Source organism: Euprymna scolopes, chromosome 28 (genome assembly GCF_053919585.1).
Source record: "Euprymna scolopes isolate OS-2025 chromosome 28, ASM5391958v1, whole genome shotgun sequence".
Taxonomy (NCBI): Eukaryota; Metazoa; Mollusca; class Cephalopoda; order Sepiida; family Sepiolidae; genus Euprymna; species Euprymna scolopes.
Window position 1 is genome coordinate 92,613,541 of NC_136509.1, and position 15,641 is coordinate 92,629,181.

General features: G+C 33.8%; 1 protein-coding gene across 2 annotated transcripts in view; it reads right to left on the bottom strand.

Annotated features, from left to right (window-relative positions):
• Positions 1 to 15,641, bottom strand: part of LOC145249736 (coiled-coil domain-containing protein 171-like) — a 282,316-nt gene that overhangs the window by 146,169 nt on the left and 120,506 nt on the right. For both annotated transcript variants that reach the window (XM_080111637.1, XM_080111638.1), the window contains 4 exons: positions 12,732 to 12,821; positions 8,829 to 8,990; positions 3,742 to 3,780; positions 57 to 224 (listed from right to left, as the gene is read on the bottom strand). In XM_080111637.1, coding sequence (XP_079967763.1) covers positions 57 to 224; positions 3,742 to 3,780; positions 8,829 to 8,990; positions 12,732 to 12,821 — 459 coding nt within the window. The remainder of the gene's footprint in view (positions 1 to 56; positions 225 to 3,741; positions 3,781 to 8,828; positions 8,991 to 12,731; positions 12,822 to 15,641) is intronic.

The window sequence follows — 15,641 nt, forward strand, 5'->3', positions numbered from 1 at the left end:
AGTGTTGTCTGATTTGGATAAGAAAAAAAACAAAGAAAGAAAAACAAAACAATTACTTTTTCTTCCGCTTTGTGCATCGCAGTGATCACTGATGAAATCTGTTCATTGATTAGAAGACTTAGATCAAACCAAGAAACACTATCAAGAGCAGTTCCTTTCGGATGGGCAATGACTCGTCCAGCCAACAGGCGCTGGTAGACACTATGTAGAAACGACAGCTTGTCCTAAAGCAAAAGAAATTAAAATCATTTTTATCACCATAGTAGCAAGAGGGTGCCCGGCTTTGCCGGTCATAAAATATGCTTAAATATGATATTTTAATTTGTCCAGATTTTGTATATATTATTATAGAGTCGTGATTTAAATTAAAAAAAAAAAAAGTATTTGAGTGTCATTAGCTAGAATCGAAACTAAAAGCAAAACTGCAGCATTCAAAGCTGATGACGTTACTACTGTACCAACGTGACATACATTTGAAACTGATTAAAAATAAATTAAGATGAATGTACAAAAGTATTATGATTTTTTCCCCATTTTTGACCCCTTAAAAACTATTTTAACCGGCTAAAGACCCATAAAAGAACGGCCCATAAAAAGTTCAGTCATTTGAGGCCCCTAGTGCCACTCTGCAACTTTTAGTTTCGGAAGAGATAGAGTTTGAAAATATGGAGGTAGATAGACAGGCAGACATAGTGCCTTTTATATATTAGATTTAAATATAGATCAATTATAATGTTTAAGCAATGTTTTTTTTTTCAACATCATCATCATTTCTGAATTTTTGAGATGAGGATTGGTTTTTCGTACTATTTGAATTCGTCGGACTACAGTTCTCATCTTGAGTGTCATTTCATAATGTTTCGATCGATGTAAGGTCAAAGGTTACATCGACTGAAACGTACTGAAAATCACACTCAAAATGAAAATAGTAGTCTGATGAATTTAAATAATACATCATCATCATCATCAGTTTACCGTATGTTTTACATGTTGGCATGCATTGTACAGCTTTCAGAAATTGACTTCAAAACTAATCTATCTCTGGCCAGGTCTTTAGTTATCCCTCTTTCTCTCAAATCCATCTTTATCACTTCTCATGTTTTTCTTGGTCTCTCACTGCCAGCATGTAAAACACAACATTAAACAAAATATGCTGATGATGACTTTGTAGGTCAGAGGTTATAGCAACAGAAACATGCAAATAACTAAAAGTGAGAATAATAGTCCAAATAATTCAAATCATCAGTTCTCATCTAAAAAATGGAAGACTTGCATCACATCGGTTGCTAAGGTTGCTGGAAAAATGGTTGGACCATTCTATTACTCCAGAAGGTATCTCACTCCTGATGCAATTTGTATAAGAGCCAAATACGTCCTCAGATGAAGTACCGTTGCTATATATGGGGAGGTGCAGCTCAGAGTACTCTTTTCTACTTTGACAAAGCTATCTTAACAGACTCCAGTCCACATACACAATCATTGACAGTAATAACCTCATGCGTGTGCGGTGCACAGATAAAGAGACATACCTTGCATCACACTGGTTCCTTTGTAAACTGGCAGTTGGCACTCGAGTTGGAGATGCTGGAAATAAGAGCCTTTCCAATTTTGATGCATCATGAAGTTATTACAAGACAACTTCTTGTTAAACTTTTTGGGCTATAAACATCCTATTGGTTTCCTGGTCGTACAAGAGACGATGTCATCGCCAAGGGAATCTTTTGGAAATTGAAAATCAACTCTCTCTGTTATAATAATAAAACTAGCAGGATCCGTTAACCAGCGTTGCCAACTTTTGTTATTGTTTATTGTTTCAATTTAGCTCGATTGCTATCATTTTAAAATGTCTTGTTAAATGTTTACTATTTTTCAAAACTATTTTAAATACCTCAAGCTTAAATGTGCAAACTTGCATATTTGTCTAGCTAACCTACTCACTAGCTAATTATAGGGCCCCAATATGTTACAACTCAAGGAAAAGGGCTAAAGGAGTGTCAGGTGGATGATTAGACAACATCATGATGATGTGTAATGATGGTGAAGATTGGTAATGATGGCGATGATTGAGCAGAATTTGATTATTTAAGAAAACAGCTCAACAAGTATTTGTTTACATTGGACTTAAAAACGACCATGTTATAATTAGCCGGGAAGCAGCTCCATGCTATTGTGTTCCACGGACAAGCAGTTATAGGAAAGAAACATTGCTCATGGAAGTTTTGTTTAATTTTAGGTAGAAAAAGAAAAAAACTATTGACAGTGGTTGTAGCTAGACGAGTCTTTGTTGTGAATGTTTTACAGGAGGAGGGGATGGGACCATTGAAACTCAACTGAGCTCTACCATCAAAATAATGGTAGAATAGAGCAATGGTTCCCAAACACCATGCCACAGTACATTGGTGTGGCGTGAAATGATTCCAGGCATGCCGTGAAGAGATTATACGTGAAAGTCACAAGTTGTTATAGGTGAAAAACAGCTTTCATAATGTAATAAACCAAGTTGTCGGTATGAATAAACTAGCTGGACACCCAGAGTTGCCCAGTCGTACAATACGGTTAAACAGGATATTTTATGAAGATTGCATATGTATTATTATAGAATCAATCCTCTACTGAATATTATATATTACAAGGAATATTTTGCCAGGTGGACTAATTTGCAATAAAAAAAAATAAAAAAACAAAAAAAAATAATAATTATAATGTCTTCATCAAATTCCGTCTGTGTTTGTTTACAATATCACGTCAGCTGATATTTGGGCTTGACGAGGAATGCCCTGGAAAAGTCACTTCTGATTAATGTTTAGTTTTAAAATATGCAAACAACGAAATGATTTGCGATGACTTTAAATGGTAAATTGAATTCATTAATAAGAAAAAAATTAAAATAAAATGGTGAGGTACACTCGAGCTTCAACACGGAATTGTTCAATCTGTAGTCGAATACACTACCGATGAGCAATATTTCTAGATGTCAATAATTCTGTTTTTTTTTTCTAAGAAGAAATTATTTGTTGAGATTTTCTTATCTCCCTTGCTAGCGCAACCTAAAATATTCCCCTGTAAAGATTCTTTTTTTATCTTTTTTATCTATAAAAAAGGGAGACTATTTTTAGGATTAGATTTTTCAATTTTCGATAATTATCGGATGAATTTCTGTACAAAATATATCTAAGAACACTGCCAGACATATAAATTATCTTTGAAATTTACAAAGGATAGGCTCAGCTGTTTCGGAACCTATAAGGAAAGAACCCCTTCCCACACACATGTAAAGTGACATTTATATAATAGTAGAGATACTAATTTGCACATTATTCCTTATGTGTTACTGATGCTTAAATATCAAACATGGAAAATAAAATGTATAATAAATTGTTTGTTTAAATTATTTGATATTTTCAATTTTACACAAGAATAAACATTGGTAAGCATTGTTAAATATCTATTTAAATATTAATTTTTTGTGATAGGTGTGTAGCAAAAATTAAAAGAGCTCGATAGTGTGCCAACATGTAAAAGAGCTTGGGAACCACTAGAGCAGAGAAAGACTAGCAACGTTTCTTCTGTGATAAAGAAGTAGCAGGACGGAAAAAAGCGCATCACTCGCTAGATTTCGAAGTCAATTTAAAAGAAATGATAAGGAGACCGTCTTTATTTTAGAAGAAAGAAGATGATGCCATAAAATGTTGTCTGTAAAACTTTTTAGCAATCTAGTAGGATGTATTGAATATCACTCACCTCATCATCTTTTTTGTTTTTGGCTATTAGTTTCACCATCTGTTCAAGAAAAGAATTACAAGCAGAAAAATTAAAGCAGATGCAAAAACAATATCAAATATGATTGAAAAATGACAGAAATAACACATTTTACGTCATACTAAAACTGAATTAAACAACCTTTTTGTCTATTTATTTTAATCGCACAAAATACATGTGAAAATATTCTTTCATTTTGCGACTGAGTTTTGTTTGAAAAAAAAGCATCAGAATGGATCATCGAATGAAAAATATAAATCATCTTTAAAATCAAATTCGATGTTAAAAAATTCATTTTTATTTTTTATTTTTCAATAAATAAAAAAACAATACAAGCCAAGCATGAGGGGTCTTCCTCCACGAGTGAAAAATTTACTTTCACAATGACTAATGTTTATGCAAAATTTCCAAAATATTCAAGGAGTGATTATTGAGAAAAGTGCAAACAAACGATTGGACAAACGATTTTGGGGCAATTTTATCCCTATAATGCCTCCTAGGAGGGCAACCAAAGTTATCCTGGAAAATCCGTTCTGGCAAAAAGTTACATTCTTTCACCATGACTAATGCTTGTGCAAAATTTCCAAAAAATCCAAGGCATAGTTATTGATAAAAGTACAAACAAACGAACAGACGAATGGGAGTGAATTACTAGGTTCAATCCCTCCTTTATTGCGGAGACCAATAAATCAGCCAAATCAGGTCTTAATTTAAGTCAAGGATTATCTCCTTTGTTTGTCATATTGAATTGGTCGCATAACTTTTCCACATTAAAGCATACAATAAAACTTTATAATTCAATAAATCTTATTTTTATTTGTAACTATTTTTTTTACTCAATCATATATATATATATATATATATATATATATATATATATATATATATATATATATATATATATATACATACAGGAAGAATATGTTAATTTCTGGCTTTTTATTTTAAATGTGACCAAATGAAGGAAGGGGGTTATGTATATCTATTAAGAAAAAAAAAAACGTTATAAAGTTCGTTCTTTACTTAATAATCAGTGAAAATTTCATATTGATTAAATAATTACCTGATTTTTGGTAGAGTTTTAAAGAGAGACTCTGTCAATACAAACCTTACACCCCCCCCACCTCCGTTTTTTCCGTCACTATTATAAATACATTTATTTGATTTACACATAATGAAATCACTTTTAAAAAGACATTTTTTTTAATGAATAAAAATAATATCAATCAGATATTTCAGCCAAATCAAACATTCCTCAATAAATTCATTGCTTTATTTTTCTTCCTGTGTTCTTCATTGTAAAGAGAAAAAGATGAATTCTGAAGATAGCCAGTTTCTCCTGATGTTAAATGGAAACTGTTATTAATGTCTTGATTTGTGTAAAGAAAATGCTGTTCACATGTGTATAGGTGTAACCGAGCGCATATGAAAATATTAGCAGATGAGGGTCTCCTCTGGAAAATCAGATCATACGGTATCACTGGTAGAATCCTTAACATAATTAAATCCTTCTTAGATAAGAGAAAAATCCAGGTTGTCCTCAACGGTCGTACATCTAAACAATACAATATAAATGCGGGAGTGCCTCAAGGGTCTATTCTTGGACCTCTATTGTTCCTAATATTTATTCATGACCTCCCCGACAAAACTGCCTCTGAGATGGGTATATATGCTGATGACACCACTCTCTATAACAGGCATGACAGGAAAATAAATAAACATATAACTAAAGAAATGGCAAAAACACTAGAGGATGACCTCCAATCTGTAGTGGAATGGCGACAAAAATGGATGGTCACATTTAATGCTGCCAAGACTAAACTGGTTTCCTTCAATAATTACACGAAACCTTCTCTGCCACCAATAGCAATGGACAGTGACTCCCTATCTGAGAGTACATCTTTCAAACTGCTTTGCCTAACGTTCACAGGAAACATGAGTTGGAACAATTACATTGAAAACATTGCCAGGGCCGCTGCGAAGAAGGTAGACTCTCTCTACCATGCTAGAAACCTACTGACACCTGTACCTCTATAAGGCCATCATTCACCCATGTATGGAGTATTGCTGTCGCATTTGGTCTGGTGCATCTGCTGCTAGTCTCTCGCTCCTAGACAAGGTTCAAGAGTCGCCAATTTGATAGGCCCTGAACTGGCATCTAAGCTTCAGCCTCTGTCCCATCGATGAAACGTTGCATCCCTCTGCCTGTTCTACAAGTATTTTAATGGTGAATGCTCTGACAAACTGCAGGCACTTGTGCCCCCACGACGTAGACACCCTCGACAAACCTGATAGGCAGCTAAATCCCACCCCCACGCAGTAGAGATCCCTGGATGTAAAAGATCTTTCTACTCCAGTAGTTTCTTACCCAGAACTGCTAGACTCTGGAATTCCATTCCAGGTCCCTGCTTCCCCAACTGTACTGACATGCAGAAGTTCAAGTGTAACGTGAACCGACATCTTGCTGCCCAAATCCCAACATAGTGCCCCAGTAGTTGCTGCCCCTGATAGTAGCCCCCTATACCAAAGTGGCAATGTGCCTTGTTTGGGGTGAAAATATAATAAAAAAAATAAAAGAAAAAAAGATGGCTGGCAAGCGATTGTATTAGCAGCAGGAGCAGTGTTTGAACGCGTATGCAAATTGGCAAGTGTGCTCGGGCTTGCATCTGAAGAAAAAGACAAAAAAGACACCAAGGATGGAGTGCTGCTGCCACATCTGGGCAGGAGATACTAAACACGTTTTATCCTGCCTTGACAGAGTTCAAAACAGACTTTGTGGCCTAGTAGGGGATGCCCTTTTCTCTTCCCTGCAATCTCTCTCCCACAGAAGAGATGTTGCAAGACTGTCTCTGCTTTATTGTTATTTTTATGGCAAGTGCTCATCTGAGCTCCAATCCATGGATCCCCCTCATCAAACGTTCACAAAAATACTTGTCTAGCTGAAACCACTATTAATAATTTCCCACACTCTTTATCTGTGCCTGAACCTAAAGATTCCATAAACAAAGCTTTTTTCTTAGAACTGCACGCCTGTGGAACTCTCTTCCGTTTCTCTGCTTTCCAGCTGACTACAATATAATCGTCTTCAAGTCCAACGTAAACAAGTTCTTGATGAGCCGTCCCCTTAAGTAATCAAATTTACCAAATTTCCACTACTAACGATTACTACGATATTGTCCCATTGACTAACGTACACTCATTAACCCTTATCCTCGAGTGGCCTCTGGTGACTCCTTTGTAAAAAAAAAAAAAAAAAAAAAAAAAAATACCACATGGTCAGGAAGGCAAGAATGGGCCGGCTGTGGCCAATTTGTGATCAGAAGGAAGAGAAACACACACCAGGTTAGATGGACATGTGGACATGTGCTACAACAATACATAGGTAATGGATCTAATATTTCTACACGAGAAAGAATTGTTGAAGAAAAATTTAAGAAATTATTTTTAAAACAAAAGTCGGTGCTAGAAGATTTATTTATTTAGTTAGTTTTTCAATCAATGAAAAACAATAAAAATCAGATACTTTTTAACAAAATGAAGCCTTCTTCAATGTTTATAGCTGAATCCACTGTGAAAATTTTCCCCCACTCTTTATCTGTGCCTAAATCAAAACGTGGATTGCATGAACAAAGCTTCTTTCTTAGAACTGCACGCCTGTGGAACTGTTCCGTCTGTCTGCTTCCCACCTGACTACAACTTGGATGTCTTCAAGTCCAACGTTAACAAATTCCTAATGAACCGCCCCCTTAAGTAAACACTTCATAAAATCTCCACACTAACGTAATGTACTTGTAATAACCCTTATCCCTGAGTGGTTTCCAGGCCTTGATAAGTGGTGACCTCCGTGTAAAAAAAAAAAAAAAAATATAGTAAGTACTAGCAGGACCTGTGGACATTCCACAGCTGACTTTTTCATTTGTAATATAATGATGTTGGCATTCTGTTGTTATTCAGTGTAAATGGAAATGCCCTGATATTATTGTAGCTCTTTTGTTAAAACTACAAAAGTATTTATCTAAGCTAGCAGGGACACCCGGTGTAGCCCAGTCATAAAATATGCTTAAATATGATATTTTAATTCTTGCAGATTTTGTATGTATTATTACAGAGTCGATATTCTATCTATTCTTATATATTAGAAAGTTGTGATTTAAAAAATAAAAAAAAATATATCCATATGACTTGGGTGCATCAGTTTGAATCGAAACCTTAACTTATGAAGAAAACAATATATATATATACATATATATATATAACTACTTCATTTACTCACATAAAATTAATATACGAAAGTATTAATTTATGCGTAAACTTTAAGTAATTACTTCAAAAGTGCTCAATACATAGGTAGAGCTAGTTGGTAAGTTATAAAATATATATGGCGATTAAGCTACACTGAATATTCTGCATTGCATCCACTCTAGGACTCTTCAGGCTTATGTGCATAAGCCTGAAGAGTCCTAGAGTGGATGAAACGCGGAATATTCAGTGTAGCTTAATCGCCATATATATTTTATAACTTACTATATATATATATAACTTGAGTTTATTTAGTTATAATCGAAACTGAAACCAAAACGTATGAAGAATTCTTTGTAAAATTATTTATTATAAGAAATGGAAGGTCACTTGGAAGAAAAAAAGATGTAAGCGTGACACACAAAATAACACAAATGCTATCGTATTAATATATAGATATTTGCGCTGGAACGTAGAAATATCCAAGTTAGTATCTGAAGGGCGCGTTTAATCTACTGAGAAAGATGCATCATCAGTCTTTGTTAAGACATGCATGTAGAAGAAGGAAAATTCTGATTAAAACCTTGAGGTCTACTATCTGCGGCAATCATTTGGACCGACTAAGTTTATCCATTTTTCCAAGAAGTATGGATGGTTTTACACAAAGTCTTTACCACAACTAAACAAATTATCCAAGTGTAATTCAGACAAATTGGTTGTTTGAGTCTCATACATATCAACATTACATTTGTATTTTATTTACTTATTTTATATTTGTACAGAGTTTCACGAAGAAACTCATAGAAGCAAAAATAAATAAAATTGGTTACTTCTGCAGAAAGTTCTTTGATTTTGTTTTTTTCTGTATCCTTGGTATTCGCACTCGATTCCATTTGCAGTTTCAGCATCAAAGTTTGTTCCTCAAGTTGTCGGAATTCAGTTCGCAGACGATTCAATTCTTTGGCACATTTGGTATAATTGGTCTGTGATTCCTGCTCATAAAACAGATAAACAATTGCATAAAACATAGTAAAATAATTGCATAAAACATAAACAATTACATAAAACAAACAATTGCATAAAACATAGTAAAAAAAAATTGCATAAAACGTAAACAATTACATAAAACAAACAATTGCATAAAACATAGTAAAAAAAATTGCATAAAACATAAACAATTGCATAAAACAAACAAAATGCATAAAACAATTACAGACTGGGGAATTCTTGCATTTCTTTAAAAAAAAAAAAATCGCTCCATACAAGGCGTGAAACCACTTTATGTAAGGCGATAACACATCCAAAAAATGATTAAACCATCTTAACAAACATTTATATTCTATTTTTCGGCAACTATGCCATTCGGATGTGCTGTTTTCTTGTATTTAAATATGATTGCAGTTGATTTATACATGCTTATGCTTCCTCTCTACTTACATTGGATCGACCGGTTATGTGTTACATGATAAGGGCTGTCCCCTTTTCATGTAAGTATAAAAATAGAGAGATTTAGTTAAAATGAAAATGAAATAGCAATAGATGAAATTCGAACCTCGTAATTTAGGTTTAGAAATAGATTACATGTGAGAATTAGAAAAAGGAATGTAAAACAAACGATTGTTTAGAATAGAGATAAAATAGTTTTCGAAAAGAATGTGCACTGTCAATTTTGTTATGAAAATTCAATTGAAAGAATGCAGCTACAAGATAATTTAATAAACGTGTTTTTAACATATTGGAAATATAGGTTACTGAGAATATAGGTTAAAATTCCTTTTGTAAAAAAAAAGGAAAAGTTTTGGACACGCATGTCCAGAGCACGTGAAAGAAGAGACATGTTTTAACATGTGTATGACGTCATAGAAAAATAGAAAGTTCTAGATATAGTTAGAAACTTGGAGGAGAACTGGAGGAGAAGCGGGGAGAGTTAGAGAGAGTCTGAGGTCAACAGATGACAGTCCAGTTTGAAATTCAAACGTCTAGAAGTGAGACGGTCACTTTGAAACTTAATATGTGAAGCTTTGAATTCTTGATGAGAAAACCACGGCCGGTCGTGAGAAGAAATAAACCCATCATGTGTTTTTATAAAACGTCGTCTTTGTGTTGTGATTCTGCCAAAAGGTAAAGTGAATTGTTATTATATGTCTATATGTCTGTGTTATAAAATGTCTTGACATACACATTTCATATCTACAATGTGAACTCTACTTCTCATATTCTCCTTCCATCAACACATCTAAGAATGAACTTTTTTTTAATATATATGAATCGTTATAAACGAACAATCTCTCTCACAACATCCCTCTTACAACACATCTCTCTTCTAAGACTGCGCTTTTAATAAGACTCTCAACAACAACATCCCTGCCACCAACATCTCACTAAGACTCACTATTAAAAAGTCCTAACAACAAAACGAACAATAACAATACTAATGAAACCCCTATATAACATTATATTAATGTTTACTTTAAAGCATCATCATCATCATCAACAACATATTCAATTTAATATCATATTTAGTTCAACATTTGTTTGGATGACTTTTTAGGAATTGACTTCCAAACTAACCTCTCTTTGTTCTTTACCCTGTTTCCCCGCAACTCCCTCTTTATCACTTCCTCCCATGTTTTCCTTGTCAACTTACCCTGCTATCTCAACTGTTCTACATCTACCAACCAAAGCACTCTTATCCATTCTTTCAATATGACCATACCAACAAAGTCTACTGTCCTGCACTCGTCTCCCTATGTTGTCTAGATGTAATATTCCTCTGCGGTCATCAGATCTTTAAGACTCGCATTATATGCCCATCGTATCATTTTCATATCATTCCTCTTCATGCAACACGTGTCCTCAAACCTCACTGGCCAGATCATCATGTTGCGTACACATACTTGATGGTCTCTTCCCTTGGTCAATAGTCGTAATACTCTGCTGGTTAATAATGGGAAAAGTTCCCTACAACTCACTCCATCCACTCCTAACTCTTGAAAACACACTAGCAGCAATCATGTTAGGGTTCAATTAAAAATCAATTAAAAAACATGTTAGGATTCAATTAAAAATCATGTTAGAGTTCAATTAAACTTCTCAAAATCAGATCCACTTTGTGTTTGTATTATTCGAACTACTACTTTCATCTTGATTGTTAAATTCACGACATTTCAGTCGATATAACCTCCAGCCTTCTTAAAGTGTGTTTTTGAACCCGGGAACCTTTACGTTGAACTTGGGAACCTACATGGAATTTTGAACTGAATGTTTAGGGGTAGATTATTCTCATTTTGTCAGCCATGATTGAGTAGAAATGTTGATTATTATGCCATTCTTAGTTATTTTCACCTGTAGTCTGAATTGAACCTCCAGACAGTATTCTAGTTCTGGGTAAAAAAAAACAAAAAACATTGGATTCCTGCTGGACATCATTCTTTAGTGTCTTTAGCCTCTTTGTACAAGGGTTTGGTCAGAACAACCTGATATGAAGACACTTCCCACTTCAAATAAATCAAAACCAATATTCAAAATAACATTCGAAGCCCAGATAAGATGTTACCTCAAGTAACAACACTAAGCTGAATATTCCACCAGACTAGATGAATTCGTTGGAATCTGGTAAGGCCAAGAGACCACAAGAGATATATATCATAACATAGTTAACTTATTAATCGAGTTGAGGAAAATTAACGTTCTTTACTTCTTTAATGCTTGAGAGGTAAAAGAGATGCAATTAACCATTATGCCATGGTTCCATGTGGGCACCTCATTTTGTCTAGATGTGTATTATTACGACTTATGACTCTCGAATTAGTTTTTAGATAATTACTCATATCGCAATTTTATTATGAATGTAAGTCAACAATTCTACCTGGTTATGGCTGTGAGAATGTGGACAATCTTCCCCTGTGAATTAAATAAAGTGTTCAGATCACAATTCTGTATAGGTTACAGAGTTTGACAAAGAATCCCAAGCTCAAACTCGAATGTTCCCAAGTTTGAAATGATGTACTTGAAGACGGTTGGAGATGATATCAGCCAAAATATTGAAACAATAGTCTTAATAATAGGCTGCATAATCATATTGACACATCAGTTTCCATTTGATCGCCAAAGTTAAGCATCATCAAGCCTAGTCAGTACTAAAGTGGGTGACCATTTGGGAATAAAAGTTGCGATATGTGCTCTCTACTTATTTTGGCATTGTTTCCAGTTGCCGTGAACTTCTCCTTGCCACTGAAATCAAACGATGCCAATTCAGGAAAGATGCAGTTGGTGAAGTGAAAGATGACACTGGCTAAAACATTGTGAAAATAACAACGGAGATAAGAATAGTAGTCAAAATAATCCAAATGATGCAAATTAAGTTTTATTGGGTAAGTGACTCCTAATTTTACACAAGTTGAAAGTCAATCATGGCTTTACTTTTTGCCAGCAATATAACTAACTCTCCCTTCCTCATTATTTTGTCCTTTAATCCTCACATTCCATACGTGATACTTCTGACAAAGGGGTGAGAATTGCTAATTATTTTGTCAGCTGTTGTTTTGTACATGAAGTTTTTAATCCGTTCATAATATTCTTCATCATTCAGCTGACAATCCAGCAATCTCATTTACCCTTGTCCTCGGGTAGTTTTTGGCCTTGATAAATGATTACTCATTTGCAAAAAAAAAAAATAAACAAAATTAATCACATTTAATAACAGGAAGAATTGAAAATCTACAAAAACTTACTTCCAGTGTTTGGTCTTTGACTTGTACCATCTGTTTGTAGGAAGAAATCTCTTCTTTTAATGTGTTATTTAGGGTTTTCATCTTCAGATTCTGGGGAAGAAAAAAAGAAAAAAAAAGAAAACAATGAAAATTATTTATATGCTGATGTTCCCCAGAAAACCAGAAGAACCAGGTTGACCTGTCGTCGTTGGAGGGCTGGACTAATACCGAAATCATCAGCAATGTTTGTTAACAAATATCGAAACAGTTAAATATACATATATATATATATATATTTTTTTTTTACTTGGATTTACGACTTATGAAGGCCTAAAGGCCACTCGAGGATAAGGGTTAATTAATGTAAGGTAGTTGTGTAGCAATCGTTAATGGTGTAAATTAGGTAGAATTTGATCATTTATGAGGACGGCTCAACAAGAACTTGTTTACATTGGATTTGAAGACTACAATGTTATATTCAACCGGGAAGCAGGCCAGCGGAACAGTGTTCCGTGGGTGGGAAGTTCTGGGAATGTTCAATGGGAAGACTACACATAACTTACATCAATCAATTAATAAAGAACATCCAGTGCACCTATGCAGACCTACCTGATGTGATGGCAGACAGGGTGAGATGATACAAGAGAGTCACGAACATCTGTAACACTTGCACGATTGGATGATGATGATGATGATGAAGGTATACAGGAAAAGAGGCTTGGGGAAATAAACATTGATCAACTTACATCTATTACTAATAGAGGTTTGGTATCTGTCTGTCTGAAAGCAAAATTATACTATCATCATCATATCATATGAGTCCGAAGATTCTATTGTTGGCATCGGTTTTCGACGTCACATCGTTAATTAATGAGTGTATGGTAGCCACTGAGACAACAGTGTATTAATAGTTAATATTAATAGTTAATATTAATAGTTAATAGTGGAAATGGGGTAAAAATAGAGTATTTAGGGTGCAGCTCAACAACAACTTGTTTAAATTGGACTTTAAGATGACTAAATTGTAGTCAGCTGGAAAGCAGATCAGGGGAACAGAGTTCCACAGGCTGGCAGTTCCAGGAAAGAAACTTTATTTATTGAATTTGCACGTAGATTTAGGTACAGGTAGAGAGTGGAGGGAAATTGTTGATGTAGCCAGAGGAATATTTTTCGTGAAAGCTTTGCAAGGGACGACCATAGATTGGAGCTCAGACAAACATTTGCCATGAAAAGAATGTTAGAGTAAAGACAGGCTTGCAACATCTGTTCTGTGAGAAAGAGGTTGTAAGGGGGAAAAGGGTATCAAGCTACTAGGTTTTGAAGCCGGTTTTGAACATTGTCCAAACAGGATAAGGTGCTCCGAGCAGCTCCCACCCAGATATGGCAACAGTATTTCATTTTAAGATGTATCTGGCTCTTATACAGGTAGAAGATTTTGTTGGGAGTTAGATAACTTCTGGAGCAGTGAAATGACGCAACCATTTCTCTGGTGACCTATGCAACATGTGTAAAAATTGTCAAAAGTTATGAAAAATTATCAAGTAAAAAATAATTACAAAAAAAATCATCTATCGAATAATATAGTTTTATCTGTTTCTTCTATTGTAACCAGTTTCGTATGACAAACTGATTTATCTCCCTTGCTTTCATTTAACTTTTTTATTTCAAATTAGAAAATGGTGGATCAATAATAACAATATTCTTCTTCTACTTGACTATTTTTCATAATTTTAAGAATTTTAACTAATTTCAACATGACACGTAATTACATAATAGTGTTTTTATTTAATTTGGACATGACACGTAATTACATAATAGTGTTTTTATTTAATTTTGACGTGACACATAATTACGTAATAGTGTTTTTATTTAATTTCAACATGACACGTAATTACATAATAGTGTTTTTATTCAATTTCGACGTGACACATAATTACATAATAGTGTTTTTATTTAAAATGCATTTTTTAATATTCAATTATAATATACAAGCACCAAATACATAAACATAAATTTATAAGCAAATTTTAGAAAATAATTGATATATATATATATATATATATATATATATATATAAGTAGAAGTACCCGTCGTTGACTGGGTTCAAAAACAGCCTACAGAAAATGGACTATGATTGATGAAAGTATGATAGGCTATGAAAAGGAGGGGGTTGTAAAAAGATAGGCTTTGATACTCAAAAATTTTACCCTAAGCAAATTATGATGAAAGTAAAGATAATTTTCGCGAAAATATATATTTTTTATATCAACTTTGTTTCTATTCGTAGCCAAGAGTGACCAACAAAATGATGTTTCCTTACAAAGGGAAAATGTTATACATATAATAATATAAATATACAAGAAATAAATGTTATCATAGTCAATAAAAGTTACTTTTATGGTAGAAAAGTCCATTGGTTTGTATTTTTAAGTAGTTTGTAATTTTTTTTTTTTTAATTCATGAACCGGTTTAAAAAAAATCAAAATGGCAGCGACTTTGAAATGGAGAGCCCCGTTTTCAATTTGAAGGAGGGGCACCTGAGCATTCAGTGTTAACAATTTAAGAGAGTTCCGTCAGCGTAAGGAATATTTATAAACATATTTTAATGTTTTCCGTTATTTTGTGCTTGAGGAATATTCGATTATGGCATGTGTAGTTTATATAAAAATTCATTTAAATAGTTATCGCCTCAAATTTCGTTTTAATTTCGGTTCGCTGAAATTATTTCCAGTTCCAACGACGCATTAAAAACTATTAAAAAAACAAACAAACATGAACTGAACTTTTATTGACTATGGTAACATTTATTTCTTGTATGTTCATTTTTTGGGGTAGTCGTTTGTTGGCTTTTCTGCTAAACACTCTTACTAAATAATATCAACGAAATATCGAAAAACAATGAAACAAAAACAATTTTGAAAAATAATGAAG